Below are 19664 nucleotides of genomic sequence, written 5' to 3'. Positions count from 1 at the left end.
CATTTCTTTGGGACCTTGCTGTACACAAATTAGCTGCTGGGTTTACCTACAAAAGTAATTGCCCTCTAAAAGAGAATATTTGGTTGTGAAGTGCTTTTGGACGTGCTGAGGAAATGTTATGGTGCTGTATATAAACCAATTTATTTTTTTCTGCAGAATCAATATCAAGCCAAGTGTTAAAATGATAGTGTACATTTACTGCTGCATTTAGTTATAGCGAGTTATACAAAATCAGATTTGCTGGGGAGTTGACAATCAGCATACATGAGAAGTATTTGGCAGGAAGGATCAAGGAAAACCCAAAAGCTTTCTATAGGTATGTCAGGAATAAGCGAATGACTAGGGAAAGAGTAGGACCAGTCAAGGACAGGGATGGGAAGTTGTGTGTAGAGTCTGAAGAGATAGGCGAGATACTAAATGAATATTTTTCGTCAGTATTCACTCAGGAAAAAGATAATGTTGTGGAGGAGAATGCTGAGCTCCAGGTAAATAGATTAGATGGCATTGAGGTACGTAGGGAAGAGGTGTTGGCAATTCTGGACAGGCTGAAAATAGATAAGTCCCCGGGACCTGATGGGATTTATCCTAGGATTCTCTGGGAGGCCAGGGAAGAGATTGCTGGACCATTGGCTTTGATTTTTATGTCATCATTGGCTACAGGAATAGTGCCAGAGGACTGGAGGATAGCAAATGTGGTCCCTTTGTTCAAAAAGGGGAGTAGAGACAACCCCGGCAACTATAGACCGGTGAGCCTCACGTCTGTAGTGGGTAAAGTCTTGGAGGGGATTATAAGAGACAAGATTTATAATCATCTAGATAGGAATAATATGATCAGGGATAGTCAGCATGGCTTTGTGAAGGGTAGGTCATGCCTCACAAACCTTATCGAGTTCTTTGAGAAGGTGACTGAACAGGTAGACGAGGGTAGAGCAGTTGATGTGGTGTATATGGATTTCAGCAAAGCATTTGATAAGGTTCCCCACGGTAGGCTATTGCAGAAAATACGGAGGCTGGGGATTGAGGGTGATTTAGAGATGTGGATCAGAAATTGGCTAGCTGAAAGAAGACAGAGGGTGGTGGTTGATGGGAAATGTTCAGAATGGAGTTCAGTCACAAGTGGAATACCACAAGGATCTGTTCTGGGGCCGTTGCTGTTTGTCATTTTTATCAATGACCTAGAGGAAGGCGCAGAAGGGTGGGTGAGTAAATTTGCAGACGATACTAAAGTCGGTGGTGTTGTCGATAGTGTGGAAGGAAGTAGCAGGCTACAGAGGGATATAGATACGCTGCAGTGCTGGGCTGAGAGGTGGCAAATGGAGTTTAATGTAGAGAAGTGTGAGGTTATTCACTTTGGAAGGAAGAACAGGAATGTGGAATATTTGGCGAATGGAAAAGTTCTTGAAAGTGTGGATGAGCAGATGGATCTAGGTGTCCATGTACATAGATCCCTGAAAGTTGCCACCCAGGTTGATAGGGTGGTGAAGAAGGCCTATGGAGTGTTGGCCTTTATTGGTAGAGGGATTGAGTTCCGGAGTCAGGAGGTCATGTTGCAGCTGTACAGAACTCTGGTACGGCCGCATTTGGAGTATTGCGTACAGTTCTAGTCACCGCATTATAGGAAGGACGTGGAGGCTTTGGAGCGGGTGCAGAGGAGATTTACCAGGATGTTGCCTGGTATGGAGGGAAAATCTTATGAGGAAAGGCTGATGGACTTGGGGTTGTTTTTGTTAGAGAGAAGAAGGTTAAGAGGAGACTTAATAGAGGCATACAAAATGATCAGGGGGTTGGATAGGGTGGACAGTGAGAGCCTTCTCCCGCGGATGGATATGGCTGGCACGAGGGGACATAACTTTAAACTGAGGGGTAATAGATATAGGACAGAGGTCAGAGGTAGGTTCTTTACGCAAAGAGTAGTGAGGCCGTGGAATGCCCTACCTGCTACAGTAGTGAACTCGCCAACATTGAGGGCATTTAAAAGTTTATTGGATAAACATATGGATGATAATGGTATAGTGTAGGTTAGATGGCTTTTGTTTCGGTGCAACATCGTGGGCCGAAGGGCCTGTACTGCGCTGTATTGTTCTATGTTCTATGTTCTATTTTCCTTACCTTTCAATTGATACGAGATGTCCATCTCTTTGGTTCTCACTTGACTAAAAAAGAATAAAATAAACCAAGAATGAAAAAAATGATTGTATAGTATTTGAATTAGGTAAATCTATGATCAATTCAGATATAAATTCAGATAAATAATTCACATATTAACCTTTTTTTTGCTGAACTGATGTATTGTGCAATTTGAACATTTTGGATTTCCAATGTTTTTTAAACATTCACAGCTTTTCTTTTCCCTTCTATATTATGAATGCATGCAGATTATTCTGTAAACAGTGTTGGATTTTGCTGGCAGGAGCCACAACACTGATCCTTGAGACACTCCACCAGTCACAGCCTGCCAGCTTGAAAGCGTCTCGTTTATCCCTACTGTTTCCTGTCTGTTAATCAATCCTCTATCCATGCCTCTCTGTTCCCCCAAAATCAATGATCCCTTACCTTGTGTATCAAATTTGTGTGGCTCCTCATCAAATGCCTTTGGAAATCTAAGTGCACTACATGTATTGATTTCCTTATATCTCTCCCACTAGCTATATCCTCAAAAATCTTTATTTTTTCCCTCTTCCCTCTTTATTATGTTGACTTGTTCTAATCATATTATGCTTTTCTAAGTGCATCGATAAGACTTAAATAGATACTTTCTCAAATAGTAATCTTCTGATCGTAACAGCGATTAGATTTGAGCCATTTATCTTTATTACTAGTTCTATACTAGTTCATCTATCAAGCTCCATGCATTCAGATTAAGTGACTTCAATTTTATTTCTCTTTACTATTCACTGCATGGACCTTACTCGCTAATGCAATATTACTCTTAAATTTCCTGTCCCATTCAGCTCGTTTTTACTCACATCAATACTTTCCTACGACCACAGCTTTTATCTTTGGATTTTTAATTCTTGTTCTTAGTCTAAAGCTATATTTCCCTACTCTGACCAAATTCATTGGTGCACCAGTGTTTGTACGCTGGTTACCATTACTATTTTGTTACCCAGCAAGTATTCCATATTCCTTCTTAACCACCTTATCGACCGGTCCTGCTACCATCAAGGATCTGTGGAAATGCAATCCAAAGTCCCTCACCTCCTCTACAACTTCAGTATCCTCCAATTTATGGAGTGAACAACATTTGCTACGTTTCTGCCCACCTGACCAGTCCATTGATTTCTTCCTGCAGTCTATAGCTTTTTTCCTCACTAGCAATCACACAACCAAAATTTATGTTTGCAAATTCTCGATCATGCCCCTACATTTAAGTCCAAATCATTTATATGTACAAGACAAAAAGCAGGGAATCTAGTACTGAGCCCTGCGGAGCCCCAGTGGAAACAGCCTTCCAGTCATAAAACACCTGTTAGCATAAACATAATACAATGCAAGCTGGAAGAGCCCACGCATAATGACAGCTGTGCTGAAGCTATTAAATCCATTCTGGTGCCATGTAACATCCATGCAGCTAGATTGTATGGGGAAGCCTTTTGAAAATGTTAACTTACAGCATGGGCCCATAGATATGCAAATCCACCAATTTTAAAAAGAAATTAACGGTAAGCGTGCACTAGAAGTTGCAGATGTGCCACATTTGTTATCAGAGTTCATGGATAATGACCACAGAGTTCAGTAGCCAGCTTCTGCCACACATGCTGCCTTGTTCTCTTGTGGGGGAGCAAACAAACAGCACTACTTTCACTCCACGCTCACCTCGTGCTGTAGCAATTCCACTTCAACGGCTTTTAACCAAGAAGTTGAATGCTGTGTGGCTCATTATTTCCCAGGCTCATGTTTCTGACTTCACTTTGTGCCAGTCAGTGGGATTTTCCAGCCACTTTGCTCTTAAAACACACAATCTTTTAGCAATTTCTGTTGCTCCCCACTCTACTGCCCCAGCAAATTTTCCCCAAAAGTGTTGATGTGATTTCTGTCACCAACCAGTAAGTTCCCAGCTTCGGGCCCAATATGAACAATAAATTCAATGAAATTGTTCAAATTAGTCTGGCCTCAGATATCCCTCCTCCATGAATGGACCTAAAAATTAACCTGGGTCAGTTCAGGATTCAAATTGAATTAATATTGAATTCTTCAGCTGAGTTTTCATGGTTGTGGAATTTGCAGACATTGCAAAGACAGGTACAGTATTGGTCACCTTAGGGAAAGATGTAAATGCATTAGCAGTTCAGAGAAGGTTTACCAGACTAATACTTAGAATGGGCGGGTTGTCTTTTGAGGAAAGGTTGGAGAGATTAGGTTTGTCTCCACTGGAGTTCAGACAAATTGATTGAAACATAAGATCCTGAGGGGTATTGACAGGATGGATGTTGAGAGGATGTTTCCTCTTCTCAGGGAATCTAGAACTAGGAGTCGATTCCAACCATGGGCAACTGTCTGTGTGGAATTTGCATGTTCTCCTGCATGGGTTTCCTCTGGATGCTCTGGTTTCGTCCCACAGTCCAAAGATGTGCAGGTTAAGTGGATTGAGCATACTACATTGCCTGTTAGTGTACAAAAGATGTGTAGTTTAGGTGGGGTTATGGTGATAGGGAGGGGAAGTGGGCCTAGGTAGAGTGCTCTTTCGGAAGGTCAGTGCCGACTGGCCACCTTCTTCACTGTAGGGATTCTATGATTTAGAAATAATGGGTCACTCATTTAAGACAGCGGTGAGGAGAATTTTATTTTCTGAGGAACATGAGTTTCTGAAACTCTCCTCCTCAGAAAGCAGTGGAAGCAGAGTTTTTGAATATTTTTAGAACCGAGCTAGATAGATTATTGATTAACAAGGGATGACAGGTTATCAGGGATAAGCAGGAATGTGGGGTTGAAGATCAATCATAATTTTGTTGAATGGCGGAGCAGGTTTGAGGGGCCAAGTGACTTACTGCTGCTCCTAATTAGTATGTTTGTACGTATAGGTTGGAAATTAAATTGCGAAGAGGACATAAGGAGGCTCGAAGATACACAGATAAGTGAATGTGCAAAGATCTGGCAAACATTAATGTGGGAAAAGGTGAAATGGTCAAAGAATTAAAACCACGTTTCTAAATGTGAGAAATTGCAGAGCTGAGATTTAAAAGGGTGTCCTAGTGCAGGATTCACAAAAGGCTAGCATGCATGTACAGCAAGTAATTCAGAAGGCAAATAGAACGTTATTATTTGTAATGAGGGAAATGAATTACAAAAGTAGGGAAGTTATGCTTCAATTGTACAGGGCATTGATGAGACCACATCTGGAGTATTGTGTACAGTATTGCTCTCCTTATTTAAGGAACTTATGCTGCAATTGTATAAGGTGTTCGTGAGGCCACACCTGGAGTATTGTGTTCAGTTTTGGTCTCCTTACTTGAGAAAGGACGTACTGGCACTGGAGGGTGTGCAGAGGAGATTCACTAGGTTAATCCCAGAGCTGAAGGGGTTGGATTACGAGGAGAGGTTGAGTAGACTGGGACTGTACTCGCTGGAATTTAGAAGGATGAGGGGGGATCTTATAGAAACATACAAGATTATGAAGGGAAGACAGGATAGATGCGGGCAGGTTGTTTCCACTGGCGGGTGAAAGCAGAACTAGGGGGCATAGCCTCAAAATAAGGGGAAGTAGATTTAGGACTGAGTTTAGGAGAAACTTCTTCACCCAAAGGGTTGTGAATCTATGGAATTCCTTGCCCAGTGAAGCAGTAGAGGCTCCTTCATTAAATGTTTTTAAGATAAAGATAGATAGCTTTTATGAAGAATAAAGGGATTAAGGGTTATGGTGTTCGAGCCGGAAAGTGGAGCTGAGTCCACAAAAGATCAGCCATGATCTCATTGAATGGTGGAGCAGGCTCGAGGGGCCAGATGGCCTACTCCTGCTCCTAGTTCTTATGTATATAAACATGTTCAAAGCAGGTCAGAGGTTTATTAGGCTAATACTTGAATGGATGCGTTGTCTTCTGGGGAAAAACAGATTAGATTTGTACCTGCTAGGTCCATTCATGAAGGAGGGATATCGGAGGCCAAACTAATATGAATCAAGGCGACTTGATTGCAACTTTCAAGATCCTGAAGGGTGTTGACATGGTGGATGTGGAGAGGATGCTTCATTTTGTGGGCGAATCTAGAACTAGGGTTCACCATTTGAGGGGCCACTCATTTAAGCCAGAGATGAGGAAAATTTATTTTCTCTCAAGAGTCGAGTGTCGTTGGAACTCTTCCTCAAAGGCAATGGCTTGATTTTTTTTTTTTTTAAAGGCAGAGCTAATGAGATTTCTGATTAACAAGATTCTTAGTTAACAGGGGGGTGAAAGATTATCCGGGGTAGGCAAGAATATAGGTTTGAGGTTACAATCAGATCAGCCATGATCGATTGAATGGTAGAGCTGGCTCAAAGGGCCGAGTGGCCTAGACCTGATCTTAATTCATCTGTTCATATGGAGCCAAGTGATGTTTATAACATTTCTAGGGTCCATTAACATCAATGCTCATTTTACAAAGGAAACATTTAAAACATCTAACCAGCCATTACATACACTTAGGTACATTCATCAACCATTCAGATTGAAGTTTGATGGTTTTATTCTGGCAAATGTAACTGGGCCATTATTATTGCAAACAAGACAGAAATCCCCAATTGCCTCAGGAGAGTCATTAGGATTTTCCACTTTGGCTCTTGGTGCTGTTTTTAAAACCGTCTTTAGCACCTAACAGAAAATTACATTCACCCTAACAGGAGGTGAGAAAACCTATTATCTAAACGCTCGAGGGACAGAACCAGGTAATTATTGGTACGGTATTAATGAAATCATTAATCTACGATAACAACTTTCCTGCACAACGATGATACTTGCTTCAGAATACTCTGACTGTTTCTGTACGTTCCAATACTGGTTGATGACGAACCAATGCTTTTCCTACACGTTTCCTTGGCATACCATCCCCACTACAACAGGTGCGCAATCCGTTTCCAATCCAAGGCAACAGCTGCCAGAGATCCTCCACATAATAGCCTTAATAACCCAGCTACCAATTAACACATGAAAATGGCAAGAAGCAGCCATCTTGTCCACCATGCCATGACAATGATCTAACCAAAGACATCACTGATCCAACGCCACCCCACAATCTTCTGAAAGAGGCAAAACCAAACCTCAATAAGTCAAGAAACCTCACAAATTTTCTCCAACTCTTTAAAGGCAATCAAGTAACTAAGTACTTGAAATGTCTCTTTCCTTCAGGTACTTATTCCTTCTAAATAGACCGCAAATTCATACCTCGTGAATATTTCAATAATTTGTTGTAGAGGTAAATGCACTTTGTGAAAATCAATAATTCTCAGCAGCTAATCAATTCTGTCTACTGATTCTACCCTTGCTGTCAATCTTCAATAGATTGTTCAGCACGAGTTTAAGATCAAATAAAAGCAAAAGTCAAAGAAGAATAAATACTTTAAGCTCACTCCTTTGAAAATATCCTAACATCTCTAATGTAGCCTTTAATTTTTGGGGAGTGCGAGAGTGATTTATTTAAATGTACGGTCCCTTTAAGTCTTTCCGCATGGCTATGCACGTTCAATAAGTTAAGGGGGTTGACTTACGCATGACAGGACAGGCTAGATCGGGGAAGAAAGTTCCCGATGTTGGGGACGTCCAATTCGAGGGGTCACAGCCTAAAAATAAGGGGTAAGTCAGTCAGGACTGAGATGAGGAAGAACTTCTTCTCTCAGAGTTGTGAACTTGTGGAATTCTCTGCCACAGAAAGCTGCTGGGGCCAGTTCGGTGGATATATTCAAGAGGGAGCTGGATGTGGCCCTTTAAGAAGGGATGAAGGGGTATGGAGAGAAAGTGGGATAATGAATTTGCATGATCAGCCATGATCATATTGAATGGTGGTGCAGGAGCAAAGGGCCGAATGGCCTACTCCGGCACCTATTTTCTATGTTTCTCTGTGACAATTTACAGATTGCAGCACCGCCTACAGGAAACACTGATCCCCTCCAAGCTAATTTCTTCAAATAGCCCAAACACCTGGAGCCTATCTCCATAAATAAACCACTTTGGCACCATTATGGATTAGCTCGATTCTAGCAAATTATGAAAATATCAATTAAAGTTCTGGAAACTTAACTGACAAGATGGAAAGTCATCATTTTTTGCATATAGTACATTTTTACTGGGTGACTTGGAGTTTGAGCCAAGAGAATTAACAGCACTTCAAAGCCAACATTAAATTCCCATGCACACTACAGAACCATTTCAAGAATTAGTTTCAATTACAAGGCTAATTGAAACTAATTAACCAACAAGGCCATCTCAGGTCTAAACAATTGTGCAGTATATATTGACAATTCGGTGGTGTTCAGTGAAACATGGAAGGAGCATTTGGAACATTTAAAAAAAAATATTTGATCAATTAAAAGCTGGATTAATGGTAGATTTGGATAAGAGTGAATTTGCTGAAGCTCAACACCTTATTTGACTATGCCACCGACATGGTCAGATGACTCCACAGAACGGGAAGACAAAAGCTATTGGAGAATTTCCAATACAATTAACTAGGAGAGAAGTACTGAGATTTCTGGGCATGAGTGGTTTCTACTGGAAAGTCATGTCAAATTTCAGCAGCGTGGTTGCTCCACTGACTGAACTTCTAAAAGAACACAAAAAACGTCAGTGGACGTCAGTAGGCATTCAATAATCTGAAGAATGTGTTAACCACCGCACTGGTGTTGATGACACCTAATTATTTATGGTGGCAATTGATGCAAGTACTGCTGCAAGAAAATGAAGGGATTGAAAAATCAGGTATTTTTCTACGAAACTCAACAATCACCAAAAGAAACATTCAACCATTGAGAAGGAGACACTGAGCTTGGTATTGGCATGACAACATTTTAACATTTATGTTAGTAACAATTTATCTGACAGAATTGTGTATATGGACCATAATCCATTTAAATTCTTCGGCAAATTTAAAACGCGAAACGCGAGACTATGCAAATGCAGTTTATTATTATAACCGTTTAATTTACGTGGCAGAAAGTGAAAGTGACTGTTGATGCTTTATTACACCTGTAACATGTGAGAAGGCTAAAATGGACTATATTCATGTTTATGTTTGCTATTTAAAAATGTAAAATGATATATTGTATAACGTACAAATTGTATGTTACCTTAAGAAATGTTTAACATTAGAAAAATTATAGCTGTTTCCATTGCTGGTTCATTTTTCTTTTAAGGGGAGAGGTACGACAACTGGAAGACTTTAGGAATATTGGATTCCAAGTATTGGGCAATTTTAAGGGTTACAAGCCTGGGGTTAGAGTGTGTCTGACTGCAGTGATTGTTTTTCAAAGGAATTCTGTTTTGCAGGGCCTGAGAGCCAGTGGGGCGGCACGGTAGCACAGTGGTTAGCACTGTTGCTTAACAGCGGCAAAATCCCAGTTTCAATTCCCGACTTGGATCACTGTGCGGAGTCGGCACGTTTTTTCTGTGTCTGCGTGGTTTCCTCCGGGTGCTCCTGTTTCCTCCCACAAGTCCTGAAAGACGTGCTGTTAGGTAATTTGCACATTCTGAATTCTCCCTCCGTGTACCCGAACAGGCACCGGAATGTGGTGACGAGGGGCTTTTCACAGTAACTCCATTGCAGTGTTAATGTAAGCCTACTTGTAACAGATTAATAGATGGCGAAATTGACAAAGGAATGTGTTTTTCAGTTTGGGCTAATGGACTGTTGTTTGACTGGGAAAGTCCCTGGGGAGTTAATGTGTTTTGCAGCCTGCATAGATAATTCAGCTTGGGAGAGATGAGGTCATTGCTGGGTTGAGCCAAGGAACGCAGAGAAACATTTTGAATGCTTCAGAGACATTGTGAAAAGCTTTAGAGAGGCAGTTTTTGAAGAAAGGTTTGGAGAGAGGAATTGAATTCTGAATCTGCCTGGCGCCGAGTCCACAGTTCTCCCACAGTAAGATAGATTGAGAGCTGTATGTTTATCTTTTTGTTGTTTAATGAGAAATTGAGTAGTAGTGTGTAGGAGGTAATTGTAAGCTGTTCTTTTCAGGTGTGCAGTTAAAAAGGTTTAAGATTGTATCCATAATAAAAAAAAAATACCAAAGCCCTGTTTCATCATGTAATCACTCCTGGAGTGAAAAATTCATTCTGCACACACTTACAAACAAGCTAAATATTGGAGTTTCGGTCCAGTATCCCAGCTAATGTTGGGGCCTGATCTGGGGTCGTAATAAGATTTACTGGAGCACGAGCTAAGAAACAGCATCATTCGCTTGCAAGTTATTTAACAAATTGAATTACAAACTCTTGACAAAAAGTACAAAATTCTAGAATGGAGCTCAAAGACCTGTGAAATTTCACCCCGTGCTACATACGTATTTCCTACTTCCTATCTTGGAGGCTAATGTCATAATGAATTGGACATTATTTCCAGATGATATTGCAGTTATTAAGTTATAGGGTCATACAACACAGAAAAGGCCCTTCAGCCCATCGCACCTGCGCCGGTCATAAATAACCACCTAACCATTCTAATCCCATTTTCCAGCGCGTGATCCTTGTATGCCTTGGGATCGCAAGTGCACATCTAAACACATCTTGAGGGTCTCTGCCTCCACCAACCTTTCAGGCAGTGAGTTCCAAACTCCCACCACCCTCTGGGTAAAAACCTTTTTCCTCATATCCCCTCAAAACCTCCTGCTAAAATATTGAAACATGCTGCTGTGCCGAGGGACCTGGGTGTCCATAAGACATAGGAGCAGAATTAGGCCACTCTGCCCATCGCGTCTGCTCCGCCTATCAATCATGGCTGATATTTTCTCATCCCCATTCTCCTGCCTTCTCCCCATAAGTCCTAGTGCATGAGTCTCAAAAAGTTGGTTTACAGGTGCAACAGGTGATTAAGAAGGCGAATGGAGTTTTGTCCTTCATTGCTAGAGGGATGGAGTTTAAGATTAGGGAGGTTATGCTGCAACTGTACAAGGCGTTAGTGAGGCCACACCTGGAGTATTGTGTTCAATTTTGGTCTCCTTACCTGAGAAAGGATGTACTGGCGCTGGAGGGTGTGCAGAGGAGATTCACTAGGTTAATCCCAGAGTTGAGGGGGTTGGATTACAAGGAGAGAACATAGAACATACAGTGCAGGAGGCCATTCGGCCCATCGAGTCTGCACCGACCCACTTAAGCCCTAACTTCCACCCTATCCCCGTAACCCAATAACCCCTCCTAACCTTTTTGGTCACTAAGGGCAATTTATCAGGCCAAACCACCTAACCTGCAAGTCTTTGTACTGTGGGAGGAAATCGGAGCACCCGGAGGAAACCCACGCAGACACGGGGAGAACGTGCAGACTCCGCACAGTGACCCAGTGGGGAATCGAACCTGGCACCTTGGCGCTGTGAAACCACAGTGTTATCCACTTGTGCTACCGTGCTGCCCCACGGTTGAGGTTGAGTAGACTGGGACTGTACTCGTTGGAATTTAAAAGGATGCGGGGAGAATCTTATACAAACATGAAGGGAATAGATAGGATAGATGCAGGAATTTGTTTCCACTGGCGGGTGAAAGCAGAACTAGAGGGCATAGCCTCAAAATAAAGGGAAGTAGATTTAGGATTGAACTCAGGAGGAACATCTTCACCCAAAGTGTTGTGAATCTATGGAAATCCCTGCCCAGTGAAGCAGCTGAGGCTCCTTCATTGAATGTTTCCAAGATAAAGACAGATAGTTTTTTTGAAGAATAAAGGGTTATGGTGTTCGGGCAGGAAAGTGGAGCTGAGTCCACAAAAGATCAGCCATAATCTCATTGAATGGCAGGGCAGGCTCGAGGGGCCAGATGGCCTACTCCTGCTCCTAGTTCTTATGTTCCTTACCTTAAATCAATGGCCCCTGGTCACTGATCCTTCCATTAAGGGGAAAAGTTTCTTCTTGTCAACTCTATATTTGCCCCTCATAATTAGATACATCTCAATCATGTCTCCTCCCCGCCCCCCCCCCCCCCCCCCCCAATCTCCTCTGCTCCAAGGTAAACAATCCAAGTCTATCGAATCTATCTTCATTACTAAAATTCTCCAGCCTCGGCAACATCCTGGTAAATCTCCTCTGTACCCTTTCCCATTGCTATCACATCCCTCCTATAATGTGGATTCCAGAACTGCACATAATACTCTAGCTGTGGCTGAACCAATGTTTCATACAGTACCAGCATAACCTCCCTGCTCTTAAATTCTATGCCTCGTCTAATGAAGGTAAGTATACCATATGCCTTTGTAGCCACTGTATCCACCTGCTCTACTAGCTTAAGCGTGTATATGCACACCAAGGTCCCTCTGATCATTGGTGCTTCCCTGGGTCCTGCCTTTTATCATATATTCCCTTGCCTTGTTTGTCCTGCCCAAGTGCATCAACTCATACTTATCCGGATTAAATTCCATTTGCCACTGATCAGCCCATCTGACCAGCCTGTCCATATCCTGCTGTAATTGAAGGCTATCCTTCTTACGATTTACCACCCCACCAATTTTCCTATCATCCCCAATTTTACTTATCAAACCTCCTACATTCATATCTAAATCATATATTGAAACCACAAGCAACCAGGGGTCCAAAACCCATGCGTGACCCCACTCGACACAGGCTTCCAGTCAGAAAAACACCCTCTCCTCTGCTTCCTGCAAATCAGCCAATTTTACATTCAATTTTCCATGGATGCCATGGGCTCTTGCTTCGCTATCGGTCTCCCATATGGGCCCTGACCAAAAGCCTTGCTGAAGTCCAAGTAGACTACATCAAATGCATTTCCCTCATCGACACACCTGGTCACCTCTTCAAAAAAATCAATCAAGTTGGTCAGACATGACCTTCTCTTAGCAAAACCATGCTGATTGTTCTTGATTAATCCCTGCCTCTCCAATGCAGATTAATTCTGTCTCTCAGAATTGCTTCCAATAGTTTCCCTACCACAGGCATCAAGACTGACTGGCCTGTACTTTCCTGGTTTATCCCTTCATTCCTTCTTAAATAATGGTACCACATTGGCTACTCTCCAGTCCTCCAGCACCTCTCATGTGGACAGAGAGAAATTGAAAATTATTGCTTCCCTTGCCCTACTCATAACCTGGGATATATTACATCTGGCCCAGGATATCAGTCTACTTTTAAGCCTGCCAGATGACTCAGAACCTCCTCTATATTAATCTCTTGAATTTTAATACAGTCCTTCTCCCAGATTTCAATACCCACCACTCCCTCTCACGAATGAACATTGTCAGAATGTCCGTCAGTCCTCTGGCTCCACACATAAATTACTACGGTGGTCCTTAATGGGCCCTACTCTTTCCCTAGTTATCCTTTGCCCTTCATGTACTTGTAAAACAACTTCGGATTTTTCTTTATTTTATCTAGCAGTATTCGTTCATGTCCTCTTTTTACTCTCCTAATTTCCTTTTTAAGTTCCCTCTTCACATTCCATACGCCTCTAGGGATTCTACTGCTTTGTTTTTCGTACTGGCTACCGAATGAGCACATGAAGAGGAATGACAGAGACAGACAGGAGGGACGAACGGACGGACGGGCAGGGGGGAGGGACGGGCAGACGGGCAGACGGGAGAGACGGGCAGACGGGAGAGACGGGCAGACGGGAGAGACGGGCAGACGGGAGAGACGGGCAGACGGGAGGGACGGGCAGATGGGCAGGGGGGAGGGACGGGCAGACGGGCAGGGGGGAGGGACGGGCAGACGGGCAGGGGGGAGGGACGGGCAGACGGGCAGGGGGGAGGGACGGGCAGACGGGCAGGGGGGAGGGACGGGCAGGGGGGAGGGACGGGCAGGGGGGAGGGACGGGCAGACGGGAGGGACGGGCAGACGGGCAGACGGGAGGGACGGGCAGACGGGCAGACGGGAGGGACGGGCAGACGGGCAGACGGGAGGGACGGGCAGACGGGCAGACGGGAGGGACGGGCAGACGGGCGGGACGGGCAGACGGGCAGACGGGCGGGACGGGCAGACGGGCGGGACGGGCAGACGGGCGGGACGGGCAGACGGGCGGGACGGGCAGACGGGCGGGACGGGCAGACGGGCGGGACGGGCAGACGGGCGGGACGGGCAGACGGGCGGGACGGGCAGACGGGCGGGACGGGCAGACGGGCGGGACGGGCAGACGGGCGGGACGGGCAGACGGGCGGGACGGGCAGACGGGCGGGACGGGCAGACGGGCGGGACGGGCAGACGGGCGGGACGGGCAGACGGGCGGGACGGGCAGACGGGCGGGACGGGCAGACGGGCGGGACGGGCAGACGGGCGGGACGGGCAGGGGGGCGGGACGGGCAGGGGGGCGGGACGGGCAGGGGGGCGGGACGGGCAGGGGGGCGGGACGGGCAGGGGGGCGGGACGGGCAGGGGGGCGGGACGGGCAGGGGGGCGGGACGGGCAGGGGGGCGGGACGGGCAGGGGGGCGGGACGGGCAGGGGGGCAGGGGGGAGGGACGGGCAGACGGGCAGGGGGGAGGGACGGGCAGACGGGCAGACGGGAGGGACGGGCAGACGGGCAGACGGGAGGGACGGGCAGACGGGCAGACGGGAGGGACGGGCAGACGGGAGGGACGGGCAGACGGGAGGGACGGGCAGACGGGAGGGACGGGCAGACGGGCAGGGGGGAGGGACGGGCAGGGGGGAGGGACGGGCAGACGGGCAGGGGGAGGGACGGGCAGACGGGCAGGGGGAGGGACGGGCAGACGGGCAGGGGGAGGGACGGGCAGACGGGCAGGGGGAGGGACGGGCAGACGGGCAGGGGGAGGGACGGGCAGACGGGCAGACGGGAGGGACGGGCAGACGGGAGGGACGGGCAGACGGGAGGGACGGGCAGACGGGCAGGGGGGAGGGACGGGCAGACGGGAGGGACGGGCAGACGGGAGGGACGGGCAGACGGGAGGGACGGGCAGACGGGAGGGACGGGCAGACGGGCAAGGGGGAGGGACGGGCAGACGGGCAGGGGGGAGGGACGGGCAGACGGGCAGGGGGGAGGGACGGGCAGACGGGAGGGACGGGCAGACGGGAGGGACGGGCAGACGGGCAGGGGGGAGGGACGGGCAGGGGGAGGGACGGGCAGACGGGAGGGACGGGCAGACGGGAGGGACGGGCAGACGGGAGGGACGGGCAGACGGGAGGGACGGGCAGACGGGAGGGACGGGCAGGGGGGAGGGACGGGCAGGGGGGAGGGACGGGCAGGGGGGAGGGACGGGCAGGGGGAGGGACGGGCAGGGGGAGGGACGGGCAGGGGGAGGGACGGGCAGGGGGAGGGACGGGCAGGGGGGAGGGACGGGCAGGGGGGAGGGACGGGCAGGGGGGAGGGACGGGCAGGGGGGAGGGACGGGCAGACGGGAGGGACGGGCAGACGGGAGGGACGGGCAGACGGGAGGGACGGGCAGACGGGAGGGACGGGCAGACGGGAGGGACGGGCAGACGGGAGGGACGGGCAGACGGGAGGGACGGGCAGACGGGAGGGACGGGCAGACGGGAGGGACGGGCAGACGGGAGGGACGGGCAGACGGGAGGGACGGGCAGACGGGAGGGACGGGCAGACGGGCAGGGGGGAGGGACGGGCAGACGGGCAGGGGGGAGGGACGGGCAGACGGGCAGGGGGGAGGGACGGGCAGACGGGCAGGGGGGAGGGACGGGCAGACGGACAGGGGGAGGGACGGGCAGACGGACAGGGGGGAGGGACGGGCAGACGGACAGAGGGGAGGGACGGGCAGACGGACAGGGGGGAGGGACGGGCAGGCGGGCAGGGGGGAGGGACGGGCAGGCGGGCAGGGGGGAGGGACGGGCAGACGGGCAGGGGGGAGGGACGGGCAGACGGGCAGGGGGAGGGACGGGCAGGGGGGAGGGACGGGCAGGGGGGAGAGACGGGCAGGGGGGAGAGACGGGCAGGGGGGAGAGACGGGCAGGGGGGAGAGACGGGCAGGGGGGAGAGACGGGCAGGGGGGAGAGACGGGCAGGGGGGAGAGACGGGCAGGGGGGAGAGACGGGCAGGGGGGAGGGACGGGCAGATGGGCAGGGGGGAGGGACGGGCAAACGGGCAGGGGGGAGGGACGGGCAGGGGGGAGGGACGGGCAGACGGGCAGGGGGAGGGACGGGCAGACGGGAGGGACGGGCAGACGGGAGGGACGGGCAGACGGGCAGACGGGAGGGACGGGCAGACGGGCAGACGGGCGGGACGGGCAGACGGGCGGGACGGGCAGACGGGCGGGACGGGCAGACGGGCGGGACGGGCAGACGGGCAGACGGGCGGGACGGGCAGACGGGCAGGGGGGAGGGACGGGCAGGGGGGAGGGACGGGCAGACGGGAGGGACGGGCAGACGGGAGGGACGGGCAGACGGGAGGGACGGGCAGACGGGCAGGGGGGAGGGACGGGCAGGGGGGAGGGACGGGCAGACGGGCAGACGGGAGGGACGGGCAGACGGGAGGGACGGGCAGACGGGAGGGACGGGCAGACGGGAGGGACGGGCAGACGGGAGGGACGGGCAGACGGGAGGGACGGGCAGACGGGAGGGACGGGCAGACGGGAGGGACGGGCAGACGGGAGGGACGGGCAGACGGGAGGGACGGGCAGACGGGAGGGACGGGCAGACGGGAGGGACGGGCAGACGGGAGGGACGGGCAGACGGGAGGGACGGGCAGACGGGAGGGACGGGCAGACGGGAGGGACGGGCAGACGGGAGGGACGGGCAGACGGGCAGGGGGAGGGACGGGCAGACGGGAGGGACGGGCAGACGGGCAGACGGGAGGGACGGGCAGACGGGAGGGACGGGCAGACGGGAGGGACGGGCAGACGGGCAGGGGGGAGGGACGGGCAGGGGGGAGGGACGGGCAGACGGGAGGGACGGGCAGACGGGAGGGACGGGCAGACGGGAGGGACGGGCAGACGGGAGGGACGGGCAGACGGGAGGGACGGGCAGACGGGCAGGGACGGGCAGACGGGCAGGGACGGGCAGACGGGCAGGGACGGGCAGACGGGCAGGGGGGAGGGACGGGCAGGGGGGAGGGACGGGCAGGGGGGAGGGACGGGCAGACGGGCAGGGGGGAGGGACGGGCAGACGGGCAGGGGGGAGGGACGGGCAGACGGGCAGGGGGGAGGGACGGGCAGACGGGCAGGGGGGAGGGACGGGCAGGGGGGAGGGACGGGCAGACGGGCAGGGGGGAGGGACGGGCAGACGGGCAGGGGGGAGGGACGGGCAGGCGGGAGGGACGGGCAGGGGGGAGGGACGGGCAGACGGGAGGGACGGGCAGACGGGAGGGACGGGCAGACGGGAGGGACGGGCAGACGGCAGGGACGGGCAGACGGCAGGGACGGGCAGACGGCAGGGACGGGCAGACGGCAGGGACGGGCAGACGGCAGGGACGGGCAGACGGCAGGGACGGGCAGACGGCAGGGACGGGCAGACGGCAGGGACGGGCAGACGGCAGGGACGGGCAGACGGCAGGGACGGGCAGACGGCAGGGACGGGCAGACGGCAGGGACGGGCAGACGGCAGGGACGGGCAGACGGCAGGGACGGGCAGACGGCAGGGACGGGCAGACGGCAGGGACGGGCAGACGGCAGGGACGGGCAGACGGCAGGGACGGGCAGACGGCAGGGACGGGCAGACGGCAGGGACGGGCAGACGGCAGGGACGGGCAGACGGCAGGGACGGGCAGACGGCAGGGACGGGCAGACGGCAGGGACGGGCAGACGGCAGGGACGGGCAGACGGCAGGGACGGGCAGACGGCAGGGACGGGCAGACGGCAGGGACGGGCAGACGGCAGGGACGGGCAGACGGCAGGGACGGGCAGGGGACAGGGACGGGCAGGGGACAGGGACGGGCAGGGGACAGGGACGGGCAGGGGACAGGGACGGGCAGGGGACAGGGACGGGCAGGGGACAGGGACGGGCAGGGGACAGGGACGGGCAGGGGACAGGGACGGGCAGGGGACAGGGACGGGCAGGGGACAGGGACGGGCAGGGGACAGGGACGGGCAGGGGACAGGGACGGGCAGGGGACAGGGACGGGCAGGGGACAGGGACGGGCAGGGGACAGGGACGGGCAGGGGACAGGGACGGGCAGGGGACAGGGACGGGCAGGGGACAGGGACGGGCAGGGGACAGGGACGGGCAGGGGACAGGGACGGGCAGGGGACAGGGACGGGCAGGGGACAGGGACGGGCAGGGGACAGGGACGGGCAGGGGACAGGGACGGGCAGGGGACAGGGACGGGCAGGGGACAGGGACGGGCAGGGGACAGGGACGGGCAGGGGACAGGGACGGGCAGGGGACAGGGACGGGCAGGGGACAGGGACGGGCAGGGGACAGGGACGGGCAGGGGACAGGGACGGGCAGGGGACAGGGACGGGCAGGGGACAGGGACGGGCAGGGGACAGGGACGGGCAGGGGACAGGGACGGGCAGGGGACAGGGACGGGCAGGGGACAGGGACGGGCAGGGGACAGGGACGGGCAGGGGACAGGGACGGGCAGGGGACGGGGACGGGCAGGGGACGGGGACGGGCAGGGGACGGGGACGGGCAGGGGACGGGGACGGGCAGGGGACGGGGACGGGCAGGGGACGGGGACGGGCAGGGGACGGGGACGGGCAGGGGACGGGGACGGGCAGGGGACGGGGACGGGCAGGGGACGGGGACGGGCAGGGGACGGGGACGGGCAGGGGGGCAGACGGGAGGGACGGGCAGACGGGCAGGGGGGAGGGACGGGCAGACGGGGAGGGACGGGCAGACGGGGAGGGGGGAGGGACGGGCAGGGGGGAGGGACGGGCAGGGGGGAGGGACGGGCAGGGGGGAGGGACGGGCAGGGGGAGGGACGGGCAGGGGGAGGGACGGGCAGGGGGGAGGGACGGGCAGGGGGGAGGGACGGGCAGGGGGGAGGGACGGGCAGGGGGGAGGGACGGGCAGACGGGCAGGGGGGAGGGACGGGCAGACGGGCAGGGTGGCGGGACGGGCAGACGGGAGGGACGGGCAGACGGGAGGGACGGGCAGACGGGCGGGGGGAGGGACGGGCAGACGGGCGGGGGGAGGGACGGGCAGACGAGCGGGGGGAGGGACGGGCGGACGGGCGGGGGGGGGAGGGACGGACGGGCAGGGGGGGGGAGGGACGGACGGGCAGGGGGGGGGGGGGGGGGAGAGAGGGACGGACGGGCAGGGGGGGGGGGGGGGGGAGGGACGGGCGGACGGGCGGGGGGGGGGGGGGGGGGGAGGGACGGACGGGCAGGGGGGGGGAGGGACGGACGGGCAGGGGGGGGGGGGGGGGAGAGGGACGGACGGGCAGGGGGGGGGGGGGGGGGGGGAGGGACGGACGGGCAGGGGGGGGGGGGGGGAGAGGGACGGACGGGCAGGGGGGGGGGGGGGGGGGAGAGGGACGGACGGGCAGGGGGGGGGGGGGGGGAGGGACGGACGGGCAGGGGGGGAGGGACGGACGGGCAGGGGGGGGGAGGGACGGACGGGCAGGGGGGGGGAGGGACGGACGGGCAGGGGGGGGGAGGGACGGACGGGCAGGGGGGGAGGGACGGACGGGCAGGGGGGGAGGGACGGACG

General features: G+C 53.4%; 1 protein-coding gene across 1 annotated transcript in view; it reads right to left on the bottom strand.

Moving 5' to 3' along the window:
- LOC140410705 (syntaxin-7-like) overlaps positions 1-19664 on the bottom strand; it is a 63306-nt gene that overhangs the window by 20914 nt on the left and 22728 nt on the right. Inside the window, 1 exon segment of the mRNA XM_072499143.1 lies at positions 2110-2153. Coding sequence (XP_072355244.1) covers positions 2110-2153 — 44 coding nt within the window.

This window comes from Scyliorhinus torazame, chromosome 4 (assembly GCF_047496885.1).
Source record: "Scyliorhinus torazame isolate Kashiwa2021f chromosome 4, sScyTor2.1, whole genome shotgun sequence".
Taxonomy (NCBI): Eukaryota; Metazoa; Chordata; class Chondrichthyes; order Carcharhiniformes; family Scyliorhinidae; genus Scyliorhinus; species Scyliorhinus torazame.
Note: the sequence above shows the minus strand (reverse complement) of the source record. Positions and strands in the feature narration are given on the sequence as shown.